The 24,071-nt window shown below is 43.2% G+C and overlaps 1 protein-coding gene across 5 annotated transcripts in view; it reads left to right on the top strand.

Moving 5' to 3' along the window:
- TMEM156 (transmembrane protein 156) overlaps positions 1–20,289 on the top strand; it is a 51,868-nt gene extending 31,579 nt beyond the window's left edge. For 2 of the 5 annotated variants that reach the window (XM_047798723.1, XM_047798728.1), the window contains 5 exons: positions 1,468–1,728; positions 4,769–4,888; positions 7,153–7,236; positions 17,320–17,425; positions 18,414–18,867. In XM_047798723.1, the coding sequence (XP_047654679.1) occupies positions 1,468–1,728; positions 4,769–4,888; positions 7,153–7,236; positions 17,320–17,425; positions 18,414–18,477 (635 nt within the window). In that variant the 3' untranslated portion in view covers positions 18,478–18,867. Of the gene's footprint in view, positions 1–1,467; positions 1,729–4,768; positions 4,889–7,152; positions 7,237–17,319; positions 17,426–18,413; positions 18,868–19,692 lie in introns of those variants that run through there. The other 3 variants (XM_047798727.1, XM_047798725.1, XM_047798726.1) reach the window with 3 other exon arrangements.
- The last annotated feature ends 3,782 nt before the right edge of the window (positions 20,290–24,071 follow it).

Here is a 24,071-nt window from a genome sequence, read left to right as displayed (position 1 = left end):
CAGTGGCTCTAACGACAGCAATCATTTTATTCTTTTTTCCCCCTCCCTCCCTTCCTCTCTTTTCCTTCTTTCTTTCTTTTTGTCACTCTCTTTCTCATGGGTCAGGGATTCAGAATGGGCACAACTGGACATTTCTGTCTTGGAGCAGTTCACACAGCAGGAGTCAGGCAGTGACTGGAGCTAAAACAGAAGAGGGGCTGGAGTAACTAGAGGCAGTGGGCATTTCTCTCTCGTCATGGACTCTCAGAGTTTTTCTACGTGGTCTTTCCACTTGGGTTAGTTTGGGCTTCTTCACAGCATGATGGCTTAAGTTGTTGAACTGGTACTTCGTGGTTCAAGGCTCCCACATTAGTGATCCAAAGAACAAGGTGGAAATTGCTTTACCTTTTCTGGCCTCATCATACAATATCACTTGCTCTACATTTGATTGGTTACAAGCATGTGAATCCTTCCACCCAGATACGAGGGGAAAGTTATGAGATGCCACTCATCTATGGGGGAGTGGCAAAGTTTTAGGGTAACATGTGTGTTATAGTTGAATTATATGGCACTTCTAGAAACTCCCAGGATCTCAGAATGTACCGTTGTTTGGAAATAGGGTTGTAGCAGATGTAAGTAGCTAAGTCAGGATGAGGTGATTAGCGTGGGTCCTCATTCCTGTGACTGGCGTCCTTGTAAAAAGAGGAAATTTGCATACAGACGTGCACACATTGGGAGAACGCTATGTGGAGACGAAAGCAGAGATCAGGGTGATGCATCTGTAAGCAAAGGAACAAGCAAGACGGCCAGCAAACCCTCAAAAGCTAGAAGAAAAGCATGGGACAGACTCTCCCTCACAGTTCTCGGAAGGAAGCAACCTTGCTAACACTTTCATCTTGGAAGTATCACCTCCAGAACTGTGAGACAATTAATTTCTGTTGTTCAAGCCACCCAGTTTGTGGTACTTGGTTATGACCACTCTAGGAAACTCGTACAATGTGGGGTGGGAAATACTGTTGTGACCATTTTGGAAAATACAATCTGTGCCACAAGTCATCAGGGAAATATGTTTCTTTTTCTTTGAGGTGCTCCGATCTTATTTCAAATCCACCTAGTTTTTATACTCTTAAAAATATAGGTATGGAGGTCCTGCTGCGGCACAATGGGATTGGCAGTGGTGTCTCTGGAGAGCTGGGATGCAGGTTCGATCCCCTGCCTGGCACAGTGGGTTAAGGATCTGGAGTTGTCACAGCTGCAGAGTAGGTGGCAACTGTGACTCGGATCTGATCCCTGGTCTGGGAACACCATGTGCTGTGGGGAAGCCAAAAAAAAGAAAAAACAAGTGTAGGCACTCTAATTATTATTTGTAGTGCTGGCAACTTATTATTTCTACTCTTATTTTGTTGTATAGGAAGGAAGAGATTTGGTTTTGAGTTGTATGTCATTTCTTATTATTGTGTGAATAATATTTTCTTAATCTCTTTCTAGTTCTTATCATGAGAGGATCAGTGGAGATGAAGACAGATGATTTTCATTCACCTTGTCAACATTTTAACTTCACTGTAGCTCCTATGGTTGACCACTTGGAGGAATACAATATTACCTATAAACTAAAAACCCACCCTAGAAGGTCAACAATCAAAGAGGAAGATCCAACCAAGGAACCATCTCTAAATCATACCTGTAGAATTATGGAAAACTTGAATAATTGTATAAACATTTCTTTGCACCTAGAAATGGATGCAGAAAGTAAGTTTTAAAGGAAATTAGAGGGAAAAGGAGACTAGGTATGGACACAAAATTAAGTAAGAGCTACCATATTAACTTTACCGAAAGTCATATAGTTGAAGAATTTTATTGATGAAATAACAAGGCCGGAAAGAATGTTTTCAAAAGAATGTCTTTTGATCTGCTCATTTCTCTTTTAAAACATGCTTTTTATGGAGCCCCCAGCAGTACTCAGAGGCAGAGGAGGCATCTCTGGGTTATGATTTGAGGGGCACTAGAAAAACCTTCTGACCTGGAATAACTTTTGGGAATGCCTGTTGGCTGTGCTTGAAGTTATACGGTCACACTTGTGTGTTAAAGGGTGAATTTCTTTTTAAATGTAAACATGCCTGTACACTGTGGTGTGCTATTAAATTTTGAATCAGTTTAATATCCTTTATGTGAGCCGAGAAACAGACCTCAAATAAAGGGATGTTTGAAGTCCTGCTGTGAAGATAGATGGTACATGGGGTACAGACAGGCATTTCGAGTCACCAGATGACTGAGGGAAAGGTGGGCCTTTGAGAGATAAAACGTACACATGTCTTAATTCTGTTTAAGGTCAACTTTCTAGTCACGCTATTCCGAGTTAACCCAACTGATCCTTACTACTAAGTGGGGTGCCCTCACTTCACCCATAAACCCTACTCGTGAAGAGCATTTTATGATATAACCATCTAATGGGCACCTGCTGTATGCCAAGCTGTGGGCCAGACACTGGGGACAGAGAGAGAGATCACTGTAAAACAATTGAGTACGTGCGACCAGTGTGACAGATGCTGTGGTGAATAATTTGCTCTGCTTTCTGATGTTCCAGACATATGGAAACCTTTCAGATTTGCTTAGAATGCTTTTCTAAAAACTTTAATTATTTTAGAGGTAATTATTTTCAAAGTATTATGTTTATGTTAAACACAAATATATACTAGGTATGCCTTTTAAAAGTGAAATATAAGTCTTCAAAGAAAATCCTCCTATGAGTTAGTTTTCCCAAGCCCCCTATAGCCCTACGGTTAGAGGGGTGTTTCAATGAGTGTATATATATGGGAGGTACGAGAGAGGATTTGAGAAGATCTGAAGAGGGGTTAATTCCCTCCGGCTCAGAAATGAGGTTGGAGGGTAGGTTCTTAAAAGGCCACAGAGTGAAGGTGATTCTGATGAAATTTGAAAACTAAAGAGGTTTAGATTATAGATATTCAAAACTTACGTTTATTTTAATGTACATTTATATATCTAATGGCTTTTTGTGTTTTCTAAAACATAAAGGAAAAATAAGCATGACCATATTTATGATTTTAAGAGAATTGATTTTGGTGTTCATGGAAAAATTCATCAATTCCAGTCCAAGTGAAGTAGAAGTTGACAACTATTTTGGGTCCATAATTCAAAAAGATAACTGTGGTGTAACAATGGGTAATCTCGGACTTGGGAAGAAGTATATCCATTTTGCCATGTGGAGAAGATTAAAATTGTATTCATACTTTGCTCTGCTCTGCAAAGACTAATTTGATCTCTCTTAAAAGTCCTATCTACTTAGGGCAAGGGGAACTAACTTTAGTCCAGTCTGGTAAATTTACTCTGAAACAATAATTTATCTCTTTAGATTTTTTCAGATTCTTGTCTATTTTCCCCTTGCTCCTCACTCAACAAAATAAAAGCATGCAATTAACTGACAGAGATTTGCAGTGCCAGCAGGTGCCAAGATGCCCAATACCAAGGTATCTCTGGGCACTGATCCAGCTATGAGTAAAGAATCCTGCATTCACCAACTTGGCTGCAGGGATAGGGGTAGGGAGCATTATGGGATGGAGGGAGACATACTTGTCTGAATTCCCACTGGTACTTTGGTGGGTGCATTGGTTGGCCTGGCCCCAAATGTACACAGTCTGCCATTGTGATGTAAAGTTGGTGAATGCAGGATTCTTTACTCATAGCTGGATCAGTGCCCAGAGATACCTTGGTATTGGGCATCTTGGCACCTGCTGGCACTGCAAATCTCTGTCAGTTAATTGCATGCTTTTATTTTGTTGAGTGAGGTATACAAGTTTGGCCACTAAATAGCATGGAATGATATCAGGAAGGCTGAGTGTTGCCATCCCAGGTAAACTTGATCTTTTCCACTCAACCTCTTCTCTAAATAAATGTGGACTGCCTATTTAATGTACATCTGCCCATGGAGTCGGGGGCCTGTGGAAGGGCTACCCAGATCCTGAGCCCCACAAGAACAGTCATCCAAGGGTATAAACAAGTTATATATTCTGCTAAGTTGAATAAGAACTAGCTGTGTTTTTGCATGCAAGGAAGAGGGTACATAGGGTGGTTTAGATAGTCAGTGAAAAATTATGTTTTGGACATGTGTCTTTATGGGACCCAAAGAAACCACACTAAGCTATTGCTGGATGGTGACTTTGTTGCCTTCTATGTTGCCTCAGTGTCATTTGAATGAATAGTTTTTTACGTTATTAAATTTATGCTAAAGTAACTCTATGTTTAATGTATATGCTTGATCGGGTCATTGCCCTGAGAGCCCCTGTGGAAAGGAGATATGATTAATCATCTACCCTGGCCTCTTAAATGCCTCAACCCAGACTCTGTCTTTCTTCTCCATCCTCATCTTACTTATTGCATCTTTTGTCGTTTGAGAGCACATTTTTTTTTAGCTGCCTGTCCCATGGCCAAATCATTCATCACAAATGGCTCTGGTCCTGGTTTGCTGCTTGTGGTAGTCTCAACCCAGTGATAGCAATGATGGCAAAAGTCACATCAACATAACCCAGAAGCGACATTAATCCTAGAATTTTGAAACTAAATGGATCCTTGGAAGGCGATTGATCTAGTTTTCTCGTTTAACACATTAGGAAAGAACTCAGGAGGGCAAGTGACCCTGTAACAGCAGTGATGCTTTTATGTTCAATTTTTCAGTTAAGGGCAGAATATGTAGCAGAATTTGGCTACATCATCATGTGGCCTCTTGTCCGTGCATCATTTTACTGTATTTTTACAGTATTATTTTTCTTTGCAGATGTTGTTTGTTCCATGAAGATCACTTGGTACATCCTAGTTCTATTAGTTTTTATATTTTTACTCATCCTCATTATCCGCAAAATACTTGAAGACCACAGGAGAGTGCAGAAGTGGCAGAGTAAGTATCGAGACATAAACCCATCCTTTTGGATAAATTTTCTAGTGTCAAGGAACCCCTAATCTTATCTATAGATTGAATTTACTTTTTCCATTCAATTTACCACTTACTGAGCGCCTACTGGGTATAAGTGGCGATTCTAGGTAACCCAGGGAACATTAAGGATAAACAAGACACAGCACCAGCGGTCAAGGAGCTTCGTGTGTCTTACTCTCACCCAGACAAACAAACAGGAAGGGAAGAAAGGCTGCGTGAATTGAAAGGAGGTGATGGACTAGCGTTTGAGCAGGAGCTTGGAGGAAGTGAGGGCAGAAGAGAGGGAGGAAAACAGGGAGTAATGATAAAGAATTTCAGAATCGGAGGTTTTCAGCAGAGTGGCTCCAGGCGATGGGTGTGAGCAAGAGTCCATCTTTACTAAGTGTGGATGACAGCAGATGGTTGACTGTGAAGAGCTAAAGTGTGTAGCTGGAAATCAGAACAGCAGGGATGATATTAAAAAAGAATTAACAACTAGTATGACGCAGGTCCCCACATATCAGAATGGACATTGACTGGCAACTACGACAGTGGTCCTATGGTGGGTGCCCATGTATATACTGGCCCTACTGGTGTGTGAGCATGTGTACACAACCCTTCTGGTGTGTACCCACGCATACATTAGCTCCCTGGGTGTGCACCCATGCATATACTGGCTGAATAGCAGAGCTGATGGACAGTTTATTGTATGTGTAGCTGGTCTTTTAATGACAGTGTACAATGTATCATTATGAGACTAGGCTTTGGAGACAGGTGGACTTAGATAAGAATCCCAGGACTACCACTAACTAGGTATGTGACTTTGTGCAAGTTACCATATTTGAGTATCACTTTTCTCCTCTGTAAAATAGGAATAATCACTATTCCTCCAAAGGGCTGAAGTAAGGATTGAACTAAAGAGATAACATAAGAAGGGTAACCCATGGCCCAGTGCCTAGTAGTTCTCAATAAAGGATAGTAGCTTTATGCTGGATGTAGTATTTCCCAAGGCTCTGATGTTCTTTGCCAGACAAGGCTGTGTTAATCCTCTCAGTAGGAAGAACAAATGGTTGCTTCTAGGTTGGAGTGAAAGTGTCATTAATTCTTTTGGCTAAGTATTTGTTGAAGATCTGAGAGCAGTTTCTATCAAGTCTTGTCACTGGTATCTTAGCTTATAAGGCCCTAAATGCACTGGTTAATAATATCATTAGTATATTTGTAGAATAAATATTTTTCAGAGCATTTTTATGAGTGTTTTTTACTAGATTCTCAAAGTATGAAAACAGGGTATGTGGTATTACTTTTATTTTTCATTTGGAAAAAACCCTGAGCCTCAGAGAGATTGTTTTGTCCAAAGTTATACAGCTAATAAAATGTCAGAATTAAGGGAGTTCCCTTCATGGCTCAGTGGTTAACGAACCCGACTAGGATCCATGAGGATGCGGGTTTGATCCCTGGCCTTGCTCAGTGGATTAAGCAAGTGGATCTGGTGTTGCCGGGAGCTGTGGTGTAGGTCGCAGACATGGCACAGATTCTGTGTTGCTGTGGCTGTGGCCGGCAGTTGTAGCTCCGATTTGATCCCTAGCCTGGGAACCTCCATATGCCGTGGGTGTGGTCCTGAAAAGCAAAAAGCAAAAAAAAAAAAAAAAAAGTCAGAATTAAGACTCAGGGTCTTTCTAGCTTTGAAAACCATATTATTTGAAACAAATGTCTGCCATTTGCAATTAGTGCATAGTTTTGAGTTTCTTGGTCTGTTTTTCTCTAAATGATTACTTAAGAGATAGGAGCCAGATAGAACAAATGTCTAGAAAGAGACCAATAATGGGGGAGTGACATACAGTTTTTATGAACAGTTACCCAAATGACAGGCTTAGTGGTTTTCAAAGGCTTGCCTTGCAATTCTAAGCATGTGAAGTGGTGAAAATATCATGCCATTTAGGACATCAAATATTATTAAATATTAAATATAGTTCAAATATTCTGTATGTCATAGCTATTATACCTAATCTAAATAATATAATATTTTACGTCTAAGAGGAGATACATAATGGCATTTATGGCAGTGGAGGAGCCTCTGATTTTAGAGAGAACCTGTATTTGCTAATGGAAAAGCTCTTGATGTTTTGTTACTCCAGGCTGTGCTGTGAATGGCCCATTTTCCTTAGGAATCCTTTGAACCATCATGGGGAATATATATTAGGAATGTGCTTGCTTATCGTCTAAATATTTAATTTCTTTTCTTGGAATAGGTCATAAATACAAACCTACATCTCTACTTTTAAGAGGAAGTGATTCTGAGAAACTGCGAACATTGAATGTGCAGGTTATTTCAGGTGAGTTCTGTGGCAAGCAAACAGAGCACCATTTATGAAATTCTGCCATTTCACCATTTTTCCTCAAGTGATCTGAGCTCATTTCAATTAGCCTTGTAACTGGAAGAAAGAAGCTGTAGGCACATGAATCTAGCATTATATGTCTTATTATCAGGGGGCCGTTACGATCAAAACTCCCTCCTTCAGTAATGGAAAGTTGGCTTAATTGGCAAGAAGAAATTCATGTGAGTAGGCAGAAGAGAGAAGGCAATAAGGAATAAGGCTCAGGTTTATTTTTAAATGAGACAAGATACCATTATTCCTCGGAACTGCAAGAAGTAATTGCAGAGTGGGCATGGATTTTGCTGGAGCCTTCACTTAGCAGAGGGTGTCACTGTACAAAGAGAACGTCTAATAGCCCCAATTAAAAAGTCCCCTGTCCTCTCCTGAGAGCTGGAAATGGAATACGGGAATCCTAATTAGAGCAACTAAGGGGGCTGTTAGCACAGAGGCTGTGGTTCGATCTCCTTCTTCTAATCGTGACGCCTCCTTCTAAATTCAAGTGGTCCAACGGTATTAAAAAGAAAGAGAGGGCCAAGCCTGCTTCTTCATCAGGGAGAAATTATGTCCTTGACTCTGAAAACCACGAAATTATGACTGGTGTGACCACAGCTGCTTGTGCACAGCCAGGGAGCAGGCTCCTGTGCGCCTTGTGAGAAGTTAGATAAGGAAGCTTCAAGTCTGGTGTGTAAACGGTTTTCAAAAATGAAAGGAAACCGAACAAACCCTCAGCCCCTCAGGGCAACTGCATCTGTAACCACACGGAGATTTGCACAGTGTTTCACTAGGAACTGTGCTCCTGAGGCTTTTCTTAGCTATTTAAACGAGGATGTGCTGAGACCCATGGTTTGGGGAAAGATTGGCTTGGGTGCACTGATAGAGCTCAATTTAAAAAAATCTTAGACTTTCTACTCTCAGCATTAGCAGTAACATTATTGACCTAAGGCTACTAGTAAGCAAAGTAACCATTTGACACCAGCTAAATGGGGGGAAAGTTGAAAATTTTGTGCGGCCAGTGACAGTTTTGTTTGCTGAGATAAAAACCATAAGGGTGTTTCTTCGGATGGCAAAATTAATTTTTAGGGGGAGAAAATGACCTCTCCTCTGCTCTCCCTTCTTTTCCAGTTCTCACACCTGACACTCATGTACCAGGCATGTTTTAACCTGGTGCTGGTGGGCTTTGGGTGGCCTTGGGAATCCTGGCACTTTCTCTTTTTAAGTCATAATTTTGAGCACCGCCGTCCTCGCTGAGAAAAAGTCAGCAGTTCCCCTGTCAAGCCAAATAATCAGGGGACTTGCAAATTTAAAGTACTAGCGAACCACAAGACTAACGCGCAGGTTCTATTTATGAGCCTGTGATTTTAATTCACCAGAGAACCCGGGCTCAGCCATCCTTGCCATTTAACAGCTCTCACTAACCCCCCCCCCAACCCCCCGTCTTTATTACCAGGCACATAACATTAGTGTTGAGAGCAGGGCAAGCGGTGACCGCCTTTTTTTAAAACCAAGAGTCCTTTTGAAGCTTAGCATCTTAAGGGGGGGGGGGGCACAGATTCTTTCCTGTTGTATATATTTCTTTAATCTAAATGCAATGTTTCTCTCTCCTGCTATACGTTGCGCTTTCCAAGAGTGAAATGGGAAGGAAATAATATCTCCCCTGAGTGCTGTTTTTAAGGCCTCTCTTTGCAGTGATGGATGACAGGCAGCGGTGAGGATCTAAGGGGAAAACGGTGCCAGCATGGTTCTCTGCAGAAGCAGTAACAGGAGTGGAAAACAAAAAACAAAAAAACAAAAACAAAACCAAAAAACACATAGTTCAAAGAGAGCAGCAACTATAGTCACATTGAGCAGAGCAGCTTGCTGTTGGCTCTGGCTGTACATTCCAGAATGTTTCTCCCGTGTTCACGTATTACAAAATAAGTATTGGGACACACATACCCACAGAGATACAGATAGCCTTACACGCTCGAAAAGATAAGAGAGAAATAAGGAGCAATCGTCAACACCCCCACACTGCACGGTGCCTGGCACGTCCTGGGGTCACAGTAAACACAGATAGAATAAATGAGCCTCATCGTGGTAGAAAGAGATGTCACACAGAGCCAAATCCCAAGCTTTCATGTGTCTCCCCTATTTTTGTCCTTCGTTGGAGAAGTGGGATGGCTCCCGTTGCCTGCCTTGGCATGAATCTCTTCTACATGTTATGCGTGCGACAATTATCTTCACACAGGTGATGATTCTGTTTTCTTCATCTTTGGATCCTTGTCCCTAGCATAATATCTGCCATGGAGTTCATGCCCAATAAAAGCTTATGACATCACCCAAGCCCTGAGGGGACCTGAGTATAGAGTAAACGGAGATGAACGAGAAATGAATCTTGGGGGTTGGGAGAGGGGAAAACGATTGAAGAGACAGAGAGTGATCAGAGGGAACATAATTCCACTTCATTAAACAACACAAGATGCATGTTATAGAATTGCTAAGGAGATCAAAGAATAATAAAACAACATCCTGAAAGACCATTTTTGAGAACCATGCAGAAGTAATGTTGAAATGCATCCCTGGAAACGGTGCTTGATGAGTTGACCGCATTGGGAGATCAAGGCCAGGGACGAGGACCGTGTACGAGGACCCGAATCACGGGATGCAAACAGAAATGAACTTGGCTTACTTGGCAGAAAGGAAATTTTACTGGAAAAATCTGTAGGTAACCCATGGAAACAATAGGAGCATCAGGCACTCTGAGCTTATGCAGAAGTCAAGGAGGCCAGGCAGCCAAAAATATTGCCAAAGTCGCCCCCAAGAAATAGTCTGGTGAGAATGGCTCTGCTGGTGTCACCACCACTGAACATTCTCTCCAGGCTGCCGGAACTACCCTTTAACCACTGTGCAGCTTTGCATCACTGCCCAGGATTGCAAGCCCCAAGGAGGGGCATCTGGTTGACCGAATACAGGCCACAGACAGGTACTTTGGGTCCTAGGAATCAGGGAGAGGGGATATTCACCCCTCTGGCTTCCGGTGCTCTTGAAAGGACCCCTGAGATGTCCACATGCTGGACAGCCAACAAATAAGTCCCTCCATGTACCACACCCGGTGCCTAGGATTCGAGGTTCCATGGCATGAGTCAGTTAAAGGAGTCCTTTCATTTCTCCATTCTCTGTCTATCAAAAATGGTGAGATCTTTAAAATTTGAAAATCCTCACTTTCCTTTTCAAATATTCAACCAAAATCTACTGAACACGGACTATGGGCCAGAAGTGGCGCTAATCATTGATGGAGCAGTGGCCATACCACAGCACGGTCCCTGCCCTCACGGGGCTGACACCACCACTCAGAAGAATCAACCCCTGGAGTCTTAGGAGAAGGGAAGCTAATTAAGCTACACAAACGCATTACCCACCTTCCCTGTGCACAGTACTTCCACACACATCATTTTATCTCATGTCATAAGAACCTCACTTTTTTCCTGATGAGAAAACTGAAGCTAAGAGAGTTTAAAGGAACTGACCCACTGCCAGCTCCTAGCAGGGTCAGGATTCAAACTCAGCTCTGTCCTAAAGATGAACTTTCTAGCACACGGCTTAATGGCAATGATGAACTGGCGAGTTTACTCCTGCTGGTTCAAGCCACAGATCCAAACTCTTCTTGTTATTTTGTATGTGACAGTAGAAACTGAGATGAGACATTTTCTCTATGAAGTAGCAGGAGTCTGTGCGAGACCAAGTGAATCATCTACAAAGTAACATTTCAGCTTGGCAGTTAATGTAGGTGGCCTCTGAGGGACCACAAAGCCAAGCAAACGGAATTTTATTGTGAGCAAGAACTGCTAAATGCCAAAAGGAAGTGGATGACCCAGTAATATAGATTACCCCGAAATAAAACGGATGGCAGTGTAAAATTATAATTTGCAACATGTTTAAGGCCAGTATAATAAAGACTAAGGAAGCTTCAATTTCCTACAGAAGGGAAGAGAAATGACTGGTGCCAGATGTCCAGCAACCCAGCAGGATAACATGAAAATTTAATTTTTTACTTGCCTAACTATAATATTTATGACTCTGAAAATGCAGACTTGGGTTGCTAAAAGGTTATAGCCATCTGCTTGGTTACAGAATAGATCAAAATGCAGAGCCTTTCTCTACAGGCAGGAAGACGATAGGACGTGTGATAAATCTATGGGCAAAAGAAGATGCTTTATTCTATTCATTCACCGAATGTCTTTAGGTGACAGCCATCTGTGCCAGGTCTGGAAGAACTGATGGTAAAACATCTGCAGATAAACATCGTCTCCATCTTTGCACAGATTCTCCCTGCCTGAACCATCCTGCCTCCCTTGCCACCTCCCTTTCCCACCCTGCCTTTGTTTAGTTAACTCCAACTCTGCCCCTTTGATCTTGGCCCAACTAACACTTCCTCAAGGGCAGCTGTCTCAGACCTGGTGGACCAGCTAAATCACACCCTCAACAACATCACACAATCCCTCTTCGTGGCAATTATCACTGTTGCTCTTTCACAATTTTGTTGTTATTCGATTGATGCCTCTCCCATGAACCAGTTAGCTCCTTGGAGTCAGGGGCACCATCTGATAATTCTCATCACTGCATCTCCAGCTCATAGCATACGGCATATAATGGTTCACAATATGGAACCAATAAATATCTGTCAAATAAATGCAACTCTACGCTGTGGATATTGAAAGAACGGCTGCTGCTTACAAAGACCTTTCAGATACCCCCCTGCCCCAGATTATAACTTTTGCTAAAGCCCACCCAAAATAATGAAAGGAGAATGGTTAAACACTTCATCAGTTTCATGCCTGGGAGTGTTCAGGATACCTACAGTGGGAATGAACCGAAAACTGAGTCAATGGCTCAGAATATTGGCAGCTCCCTGTTCAAGGAGGTTTTTTTTTTTCCCTCTTTAATTGTTAATTCTAGATAATTCTGCAGATGTTTATTTTCCTATCCTCATTTTGATGTTCTCATTGGCCAGATTTGGAAGAGTAGTTTTAGGATCACCATTAATAACAGCAGATGGAGCTTTGAACATGGTAGGGAGTTGGCACCTTGACTAATGGAAATCTCTTTTAAGCCACTGTAATTGGTTCTATTAGCCCTAAAAGGCTACTAGTATCTTGAGCTTGCACAAAAGTGCCCATGTTTCTATGTGATGGAAAGGTCAGAATAATGACAAGCAATACTGAAGTTCTGCATTCATATGATAGTAAGTAATACGACAGAAAGATTTTCTGAAGCCAGGTGAGAGAACTGAGTAAGAATCATCCAACCATCTGAAAATGTTCACATCTGTCTTAACCAAAGCAATCTGTGAGGATGAACTTGAATTCCTTCATTTTTGGAGACTCTCTTATGAGGAAACCAGATACTTTTGGGGTAACAGTTTGGACACTGATTGCCACTGCTCCACAAAGAGTCATGCTCCACATACCTCCCTGAGTACCAAGGAGAGAAGGAAGCACCCAGGTCATCACGTCCAAGGTTAGTGACCCATGGCCGCCTTTGCTGGGCACACACACAGGACCTACTAAGTTCTGAACAGGCCCCCACATAGGCTTAAAAAGATGCGGGGAAAAACACTTTGGTTTGCATTTGATGGTGCTTTCTAGCTTTAAAGCACATCCAGATACACCTTATCACCTCATTTTGCCCTTACCTTTATTTTCCTCAAGGCAGCCAGCCACACTCGCTTTGCCAAAGTCAAGAGGAGACCGTCTGGGTAGTCCCAGGGTCCGTACCCACTGCTGAAGCTTTGAAGGGACACGTCCGGCAGGGCCCCGGCTGGGTTGAGAGAGGCTGCCCGGCCGCCGCCCATTGGGCCACGCAGGTGCTTCTGGGAGGTGACTTTACCTCCTCCTGTGCCTACCTGTGGATCTGCGGGCTCAGCCCCCTGCAATGACAGCACACCAGGCAGGGGAACCCAGCTCCCACCAACAGGTTTATAAAACCAGGAGGCCAGGGCATTAACCCACAGAGAGTAATACAACAGAGAGAAGAAATAGCGACCCAAACGCTCCTGACAGCAAACGCCTGTGTTCACTCTCCTTCGACACACGTGGGAAGTCAAATCACAGCCGAGCCCTGTCTGCCTGGTCTTCACGTGGACCCCGTTTGCCGACAGGGTTTGAGAGGCCTTCTTCCCCATCTTAGGGGAAGCCTGATTGGCTTGTTTCACTTGGCACATTTAGCGCTTAATGGGCTCTGGCTCCGGGATACTTTCTAAGGATGACTTAGCATATTTGTGCTCTGATTATGGGTTGATTGTATAGATTAACTCTCCCAAGGCACTCGAATTTTTCTTATCCCCATATTCCCAGATGGCACCCTAGAGCTGACGTTTTTGTGCTACTTGAACCTATGCCTTTTCATTAAGAAACAGGAGGCACAAAGAAGCTAAATAATATTCTTTAGGTCATTCAACACGTATCTATTGAGGACCTATTACGTGGCGTGCTCCAAGGTGGGTTCTGGGAAATATAACTGTGCAAAAATATGTAGTCTTTATACACAGGAAGCAAAGAAGGAACTGCAACAAAAAAAAATTGGATAAATTCACTGTTGGTCACAGAGGGCCATATATTACATGGACACCTACATCTGTTTGCTTCTCCTTGTTTTATTTTTTGGCTTTCCTATTTTATAACCAAGTAAAATGTAGCTGAACAAGTATTTTTGGAGATAAGACTATCACAGGTTGATGGGGCAAATTCCCTTAGCAGCCAAGAGAGCCTGGCCAGGATGAGAAAATTTTAGATGTGCCTTCACTCTGGTAGAGGAAGCTTGTCTTTGACCTGAAAATCGTCAGGAACAAAGCGAGGAAAACACCACATAAGTTTCCATTACTCAGTGGGAATCAAGAATTCCTTCAGAAGGATGAATTGAGGTGAGGTGCCAGATGTCATAGATATGAAATAAAGCGTTTTGAAAAGGGATAAAAAATTTTTAAAAAGGGAGAAAAAGACATATCAGCGGTTGACCCGTACGTGTGGTGGATGGAGTGATGGGGGCTTTATTCAAGGACATAAGGATGGCGTTTTATTTGTAATCAAAGTTTCTTCTGTTGGCAGTCCACTTGGTTCACTAGATTCAGCCAGGTCAAAACTCAGAGCAGGGACCTTTTAAATATTTTAGACACTGCTGAGGTTCTTGGAAGAAGTCAAAGAAATGTAGATAGTTCAGAGATCTGACAAATTCATGAAAAGACTTCTGGGACGTTTTAAAACATTTCTGACGGTTTCTGTTGCCTTAACTAGTGTTGCTGAACTAATGTGATTTGAAAGAAACTCTATTTCTCAGTGTACAAGTAGAAAAAAAAAAAACCCCACCTGTTTTAGCTATCCTGAAGAAGGTATTAAAATGACATATATCCGATCTTTTTGCCTTTTTATCAATTTTTCAGAGGTTTTCCTATTAGCATATAAGTTATATGACTTTGGATGCGAGGAGAAATAGAAGATAATGTTCCACTAGAGAGTTATTTTGGACTAGCCATCATTTTGATAGAGAATAGCTTTTTGAATTATGGTTCTACCACACTATAAAACATCAGCAAACCAAATGAATGAGCAAATGATGAGAAATCTGGCTTTCCAACTGAAAAAGCTCTGTTAATTTTCTTTGATAATGATTTGGTTTCGTGACTAGGCTCTTTTGAGGTTTTAACCTTTAAAGAGAATCATCTCCAAATTGCAAATTCTGTAAGTTATAAGAGGCTTTGTGAAAAACATCTCAACAATTATTTGCATGATAAGTTCATTCTGAAGCTTTAAACATGCATCAGAATCAACCCTCCGAGGCTCCTGGGCCTTTAAGAAGGGAGATAGTAATTCAATAGATCTGAGGCAGGGTCCTAGAACCTGCATTTTAAATGACTGCCTCTGGTGATTTTCGTCTGAGGATCTATTGATCTGTGTAACGAATTACTACAACCTTAGTGGCAGAAAACTTTTAATATCTCACGGTTTCTATGGGTCAGAAATTTGGGTACAGCTTTGCTGGATCTCAGGGACCACAAGCCTGCAGTCAAGATGTGAGCTGGCGCGTGTTCTCCTTTCAAGGCTTTCCTTCTAAGTTCCTTGAGGTTGTTGGCAGAATTCACTTCTTTGAGGCTGCAGACAGAAGGGCCTGGCTTCTTAACTGGCTCTCTGCCAGACGCCACCCTTGGGTCCTAGAGGCCACCCGCAGACCCTTGCTACGTGACCCTTTCCATGGACAGGTCAGACCTGGCAGTTTGCTTCTTTGAGCCCAGTGAGAGATCCTCTCTAACCTCAGGGAGGGCCCAGTCTCTCTGCTAAGGACTTTCACCTCCTTCAGTCAGATGTTAGTTACACCTGCAAAACTCTTCCTCTTCATGCAAACTAATCACAGGCATGAGAACCTCTTTACAGCCCTGCCCATGCTCAAGGGAAGGGAATTACAGGGGCGTGGGGAAAAAAATTTACGCTAATACTAGCATAAATTGCAAACAGATCAATGATTTTAATGAAAACATGAAACTATAAAAGTAATTAAAGTACCAATGGTATAACTGCAAAACCAGCTTTTCTTTTTTTTAATTAAACATTTTTATTAAAGGACAGTTGATTTACAATTTGTGCCAATTTCTGCTGTACAAAATCAACTTTTCTAATCATGACACAAAACTCAGCTAGAATGCTCATAAATTTAACCATGTGGAAAAGAATGTACACAGCAAAAATGATCGGGGAAAATTATTTGCACTTCATCGTAGGTTAGCAGCTTTCCCTGGTATAGAAGGAGCTTCTAATAATTGATGAAGAAAAGATCACAACCCAGTAGGCAAACGGGTAAAGGATAAGAATGGACTGTTTCTAGAAAAGGAAATACAAATATCTCTTAAACATATGAAAGGATGTTTGGTCTCACTCAGACTAAATTCTTTCCAAAAAAATTTGTTTTTGGTGTCTACTATGTGCCAATAATACTGGCCATCTGGGTGTCGGAGACACAGCAGCGAAACACGTCAAATAGAGATTTCTGCTCTCCTGGAGCTTACATTCGGGTAGAAATGAAAATTAAATCTCCCCTAAGATGGCATTTTCATCTATCAGATTTGCAAAAAACCGGAAGTTTGACGTCACACTCTATGCCAAGGGGCAATAGGTACTCTCCCACTTTACTGAGATAAATGAGAGGTGAAATTGATGCAACTTCTATGATAGGTAATTACAATACTACAGAAACCACTACCAAAGTTACAAGAGCACAAGCCTTCAAGCCAGCTATTCTATTTCTAGGAATTTATCCCATAGACTTTCACAAAGGAGAGAAATGGCATATGTACAATGTCGATTGCTAGTGTGTTTGCGAGATCAAAAGATTAGATACCATCTAAACAGGAGGCTGTTTAAAGACATGATGATACATTCAGACTATGGAATACCAAGAAGTTATATATATTTCAAACATAAGCGATAGAAGGAAATGTTTGCACTTTCTAAATTAAAGTTCTTTTCTTGCTATTTGACACTGTACTTTAAGTTTCTTTACTTTATTCCTTCCCAACTATACTTCAGGTCTTGTGCTCTGTGAGTGGTGGAAGAGGAATGAAAGGAAAGTTACAGAGTTAAGGGAAATGGGTTAAAAGTATGAGAGTTGCAAGCAGGAAATTTAGTGAGTGGCGGCAGTTGCCAAAATCCTGTTTAGATGAAGAACATGGTTTTCTTATTATATTAGAATGTAGTATGGTGGCTTTTTTTTTTTCTTTTGCCTTTTAGGGCCACACCTGAGGCTTATGGAGGTTCACAGGCTAGGGATTGAATCAGAGCTACAGCTGCTGGCTTACACCAGAGCCACAGCAGGATCTGAGCTGAGTCTGCAACCTACACCGCAGCTCACAGCAATGCCAGATCCTTAATCCACTGAGCGAGGCCAGGGATCGAACCCGCAACCTCATGGTTCCTAGTTGGATTTGTTTCCACGGCACCACGACCGGAACTCCAGTGTGGCTGCTTTTTCATTGCTATTGACTAAATATAGACTAGCACAGCTCTCTTTCTTAAACAGCAGAGACCACGAAGAGGCTGCCTTTGGCTCAGGTCAAGGATGTGCTTCCTCCAATACCAGAGCTAGAAGTTACTTCTGTGGCACATCAGCAAGATCAATATACACGGTGAGTGATGCTTCAGCTTTATTGACACATTGACTATTCATTATAAAAGTGAGTAGATCCAAGGAGATATAGTTTACCCCAAACTGCATGTCCATCTGGGTGTGGGAGACAAAAAGCGATGACCTTGCAAAATCAGTTCATAGGAATTAGATGGCATGAAATAAAATCACTATTTCCTCCGTGGTCTGGGAAGGACCAGTAAACTAATGTCTTAGTCTTTTGAACAACATGTGCCCTGAGATGTCAGCTCAGCCCTTAGCACTGTTTCCTTGGGCTGAGTCATAAGTCCGGCCGGCTAATCACTGTTTTCCTGGGAGCATCAGAAAAGAGGGAATGTAATTTTGTAAAGGGGAATTCCTCACTCACCCTCGACGACCGAAATTTTAAAAATTTCTCTGAATTTCATATTGGATAATCTAGATTAATGCACATTGATTTCCCTGTGTTTGAATCCAAAACTGTGAAAGAAATGTCTTAGAAATTTTGTCTTTTGTTCAACAAATACTTATTAAGTAGCTATTTAGTTAAAGGCACTGTTGATAACACTGTAGGGCGGTATAAAACTCTAACAGGGAAAAGAACTAGCATTTTATTGTGCTTGGTGATAGACTAGATCATAACACTTGGGTAGTTGTCACTCAAAGGTTCTGACAGGAAGCCAATGCTTTACTCACACTGAATAATTTGGAGAGAGTTTCACAAAGGGCCTCTTGAGTCAGGATGTGAGAAAACCAAAAACAGACAATGTAGCACCCTAGGATCAATAGGAGTTGGGTGTTGCTACTGTCCCTAAGACTAAAGGGACCAGGAACTCAGAGAGACAGAGGCAGAGGCAGACACAGGCACACATGTACACACACGGAAGGAGTATGTGGGAAGGGCTGCGGGGGCTGTGGTCTTTGCTCATGGACACAACAGCGTGGAGTGGTCCTGAGGAGAGAGAATCAATATCTTAACGAGGCTGCTCTCCTTTTCTCCCCAAACCCAGCCAGACCCAGAGGACACGGGCTAGACTGAGACAGTTCATATACGCTGGCCTCCCAGAGCGCTGAGCAAGGTGGACGAATGGGGAGAGCAGATCTGGAGAGGCTGCGGAAGGGATCCAGCAGATCTGGAGAGGCCACAGAAGGGATCCAGCGTAGGTGGTTCAGTACCGCAAACTGGAAACAAGTGCTAAGAATACCTTTGCTGTAGGACTGGAGAGAGGCAGATCTTTGTGCTTGATCTTGGTGCCATCAGACCCTGCCGTTGGCTCAGACATTCCCAGGGGGAATCTATCACGTAATTGTTTTAATGAAACATTACTGGCTCTTATGCTTGATACTCCTCATTGTGGTCCTCATTCTAGGATGCTCAACCTTTTACCTAAAGAGCTCGCCTCTGTTCACTCAGCAAATACTTTTTTTTTTTTCTTTTTAGGGCCGAATTCACGGCATATGGAAGTTCCCGGGCGAGAGGACACATTGGAGCCACAGGTGCCAGCCTATGCCACAGCCACAGCCACAGCCACACGGATCTGAGCCACGTCTGAGACCTATACCGCAGCTCACGGAAATGCTGGATCCTTAACCCACAGAGTGAGGCCAGGGATCCAACTCGCATGCTCGTGGATCCTAGTCGGATGTTCCCGCTGAGTCTTGATGGGAACACCACCAAAAGCTTCTTGAGCACCTCCTGTGTGTCAAGAATTCTGCTGCTCAGTTGCAAAAATAACGTGCAGTGGGGGAATCTGATCAGGGAATCCCTAATTCCAGCCGAGTGTCAAGTAACATGATAGAGGCTCTCACAAGGAACTTGGGGAGCATAAGGGGAGACCCCTTGTTCAGAGGACGTGTTGCCTGGCATTTAATGGATGTCCAGTAAATATCTGTTGAGTGGATGGAGAGATCCCAACTTCTGTGTCTCTCTGTTAGACTCATGGACTCTCATAACCAGAAGAAACTTGTGTGAGCCCTTTCATTTTACTTTATAGAAGTGGAAAATAAGCCAAAAAATTGTGGTGGCAGAGGCTGGATGAAACCGCAGGTTTCCTGGATCCCAGGCTGAGAAGTTTATTACCACTAATAACACTGTTTTCTTGGAGACACAAAGGAGGCTCCATTGCATAACAAAGGCTTGGCAAGAACCCTTAATTGGAGACTTTGGGAAGGTTTTTGCTGTTCTTATAAGACGGTTTTAATAAACAGTTTTAAAATGGTTTTCCACAAATCATTTTCAGGTTAACAACCTTTTTGTGTGAATAATATTTGCCCTTTTTAAATCTTCAGACTGTCCTTATGAACCTCGCTGGCCAATCTGGATGGAACCCTTTTGAAGAAGACTCATAATTTTAGGAGTGAGTTAACTGGTAAATACTTGGTCCAGCTGAGGATGGGACAGTAGGAACCTGTAGGAAAGTCAACTGGTTGATGGAAGCGAATGCAAGAAGCACTCATTTGACCCAGGAGATCAAAGGAACGTGTTTTTTTCAGGAAGCTGTTATGAGTCATGGAAAACAAGCTGATGAAACCCATGGAAACAGCAAGCAAATACTCACTCTCCTTGTTTATCCATCATTATACAGCTTACAAGGGCCCTTTGATTTTGATTTTGAGGAACCAAAAACAAGATTGAGGATGAAAATCCTCTCACTGCCCCTCCTCCATTTCAGATCCTGATCTGATGGTTGTTCCTACACAGATGGGTTGTTGCTTTTCAGCAAACTGTTTAAGAGGACCTGGGTTATTTGTTTATACATTTGTTTGCATCTGTAAATCTTGCCTCGTTTTTGGCACTGGGCTGTTTAAAAACTTCAAAGATACCAAAATGAAATGAATTTAAGTGAAATACTTGAATATTTAAATCTAATACACTGTTTCTTCTGATTCTTTTGGCTGTCATCTTTTTATAGCTATCACTGATGTCAGGAATAATTAGTTAGTAATTACAGTAAAATCACATATAGACAAGAGGGCAGTTCTTAATACTGAAAAATAGAAACATACCTTCAGAGAATTAAGGTGGAACTTATAACTTACATGGCTAAGATTGCTTACCCGAGTAGATTTTCAGATTTCAGTAGGTTTTCAGTGTAACGACAGGTCAAATTTAATATTAAGCAATCTAACAGGAATGACTGTTTTAGCACACAGAGGTTTTTGTAGCAGACTTTTTTTTTTTTTTTTTTTAGTTCACAAACTGAGATTCTAATCGTAAAGTTAAGGGATTGAAGTTCTGGCAAACAAATTCTACTAACCTCACTTTTTCTTATTTGTGTATCCCTGATTAATAGGTAAGTCAGGTTCGGGTCTGGGCTACTTCAGGAAGTTAGAGGGGTCACACTGTCTTGAGATATGGACATGCTGCAACTTCTGAGAAGCCAAATTGTTGTTTCCTTGCATATCACCTGTTATGCTCTGACAAATGACTCGGAAGTCAATGGGAACTTGGCTTACAAAAGGCATCCATGAAGCTTCAAGTTCTGTTACATCACGGCAGCTTTTAGAAGCTAAGTTCACTTTTTTTAAATTAAATGAATAGACTTTAAAAGAATCTGTGAAGCATGGAAAGCCATCGATGTCCTGCTGCCTGCCCACAAGTAGCTTATGACGATGTGGTGGAGGAGACAGGCCGTGTATGCCACCAGTTGTGATACTAGGCCTAAGGGTCATTTACAGGCTCCACACTCCTGCTGGGAGTTCACAGGCCAAGAGGGTCATTTCCAGTTGGGGGTCATTGGGCGACTTCTCAGCAAGGCCTCTTTGGGGCAGGGTCTGGAAGATGGCTTTTCCTGCTCTCTGGGGATAAGTCAAATCTACCAAGTCTACGCTCCCTCAACCCTCATAGTCCTTTCCAAATCTGTCGTTTACAATTATTTTCATGGTTACTAATTAATGTCTGTCTCTCTCCTCTCTCTCTGGATTGGTTCTGCTCACCACAGTATTTCCTAGCAGCTGGTAAAATGCTCGGCTTACAGTCGGTGCTTAATAAATATTCGTTAGATGGAGGTCTCCTTATTGAGCCCCTGACACATCAGGCACATGCCATGAATACTTTCCTCCGTCCTGCCTTCCTTCCTTCCTCCCTCCCTCTCTCTCTCTTTTTTCGTCTTTTGTCTTTTTAGGGCTGCTCCCGTGGCATATGGAGGTTCCCAGGCGAGGGGTCCAATTGGAGCTGCAGCCACCAGCCTATGCCACAGCCACAGCAATGTGGGATCTGAGCTGAGTCTGCAACCTACATCACAGCTCATGGCAATGCCAGATCCTTAACCCACCGAGCAGTGTCAGGGATTGAACCCGAGTCCTCATGGATACTAGTCAGGTTTGTTAACCATGGAGCCACGATGGGAACTCCTCATTTCTTTTTCACAACTTTTCTCAAGAGAGGTGTCACTGCCCCTGAGGAAGCAGAGGCCAAGGGAAGCTCACCAACTTGCCTGCCAACATTTGGCTTCAGTTGAGGTCCATTGGTCTGCAAAGCCAGTGCTGCTCCTGGGACTCTCTGTGTGGGGTTGAGATGGGACAAAAGGCACAGGATGTTTAGATGGGATACTGAGAAAAGGGGCTCCCACCAGGAGCAATAGCACCTTCACCTCTGGGAGTGCAAGGAAACTGGGAGAACCTGCTCTTGAAGGAGGCTTCTGACTGAAACTGCCATGGGGTTGCTGGTCTTGCATGTCTCTCTCAGCCTGGCCGTTCTGCCCACCTCCCCACCCACCTGGTTCCAGTAAAAATGAACCTGTGTTCCTAGGGGGCCTGGTGTGATTCCTGGCTTCCAGTCTACACCACTGAGCCTGACTTTTAGCACATCCTGTACTTCAACTGATTCCAAATTTGGCCTTGACCCATCTGGCGCCCCACCCTATGACTTGTAGCTTCGTGTGTGTCCGGGCCCTCCCCACAGGCTTCCCTTCCTGGCTGCGACCCACACTCACCTCCTGGACCTCCTCATCCTGCAGAGTAGCGGGGCCCCTGACACTCTACGCAAAGGAATTCCCGTGTAGACGGCAGGGCTGAGAGGTAACACGGCACCAGGGCGGGAGGCCGCTAGAAACATTCAGTCACTGAGTGGACATGGGGGGGATTAGACTGGTAGAAAGAGGGAGGGGCTACCCAGGGAGAATTGGTGGCGCCTGGCAATGATCTGATGCAGGTGTGGAGGGGAGGGTGGGGCAGGGGAAGGAGGAGAGGAGAGACAAAGAGGGCAACCCTCTGGATCTCTTTTTGGGGAAAACAGTATTTCCCAGACTTAAAGCTGCTTGCTTGGGTTTCTAGAACTTTCATTTTCCAGAGGATTCCCTTCAGCCTATCAGTTGAGGGTACTTTGTGGGTTTTCCATTGAGATACTTTCATCTGCAAATAATAGCAGGCCTTGGAGTTCCCGTCATGGCTCAGAAGCAAATCTGACTAGTATCCATGAGGATGCAGGTTTGATTCCTGGCCTGGCTCAGTGGGTTAAGGATCTGGCATTGCTGTGGCTGTGGTGTAGGCCGGCAGCTGTAGCTCTGATTTGACCCCTAGCCTGGGAACGTCCATATGCCATGGGTGTGGCCCTAAAAAGCAAAAAAAGAAAAAAAAAAAAAGAAAAAAAAGAAAAAGAAAGAACCCACCCCCCCAAAAAGATTTCTCCTCATATCAGAGCATGTAGAATTGGATCCCAGACAGGAGTTCCCGTCGTGGCTCAGTGGTTAACGAATCTGACTAGGAACCATGAGGTTGCGGGTTCGGTCCCTGCACTTGCTCAGTGGGTTAAGGATCCAGCGTTGCCGTGAGCTGTGGTGTAGGTTGCAGATGCGGCTCAGATACCATGTTGCTATGGCTCTGGCGTAGGCCAGTGGCCGATTCGACCCCTAGCCTGGGAACCTCCATATGCCATGGGAGCAGCCCAAGAAATGGCAAAAAGACAAAAAAAAAAAAAAAAGAATTGGATCCCAGACAACAGCACCCCCCCAAAACCTATCAATGATAGAGGGTTTGGGATCATCATGACTAGTTTAGGAGAATCCAGATTTGCCTCGTTCTTAAGGAGGTGAATGGAACTGACCATCAGAATGAGAGCAGGGCTCCGTAAACATGGAAGAAGAGGAACCGATTGTTAGGAGACTCTGCGAATGTTCCTCCTCAATTCCCAGGAGATGCGCAGAAAGAAACTGAAAATAAAACACAGGCTGGGTTTCTTCCCCTCCCCAGAACAATCTCTTGAGGCATCTAAGGCTGTTCATCCAGCACACATCATTGCCCAGCATTTCACGATGAGAGACCACAGTGTCGTGGTGGGGCCATTATCTCCCTCTAAAGATATGTCTGTTTTCAGATGGACTGTGAAAATAGCCCATCTATTTCCACACAGAAAAGTGATTACCAGTGTGCGACATTACAAAGGCAAATACCACATTAGTCGTGAGGAGCTGCCTGGCCATCATCGCCTTCCTCGCGTGGCCCTGTGCCACTTCCCTCTCGGGAATTACCTCTCATCCGAGGAACGATGTCTTGTGAGACGGCACATCAAGGTTCCTTGCCCATCAGCTGAGTGGGCAAGTACCTACTGGGGTGTCATAGGACCCCAGCTAGACCAATTTGACCCACTTCCTCAGAACTTAGGTGTATAGGACATGGGGGTGGGGAAAAAAATGGTTTGATCTTCTTCATCCCAGCAGCTAAGCTGAGTC

This window comes from Phacochoerus africanus, chromosome 10 (assembly GCF_016906955.1).
Source record: "Phacochoerus africanus isolate WHEZ1 chromosome 10, ROS_Pafr_v1, whole genome shotgun sequence".
Classification (NCBI taxonomy): domain Eukaryota; kingdom Metazoa; phylum Chordata; class Mammalia; order Artiodactyla; family Suidae; genus Phacochoerus; species Phacochoerus africanus.
The sequence above is the reverse complement of the archived record's forward strand: the minus strand, read 5'-3'. Positions and strand labels throughout refer to the sequence as shown.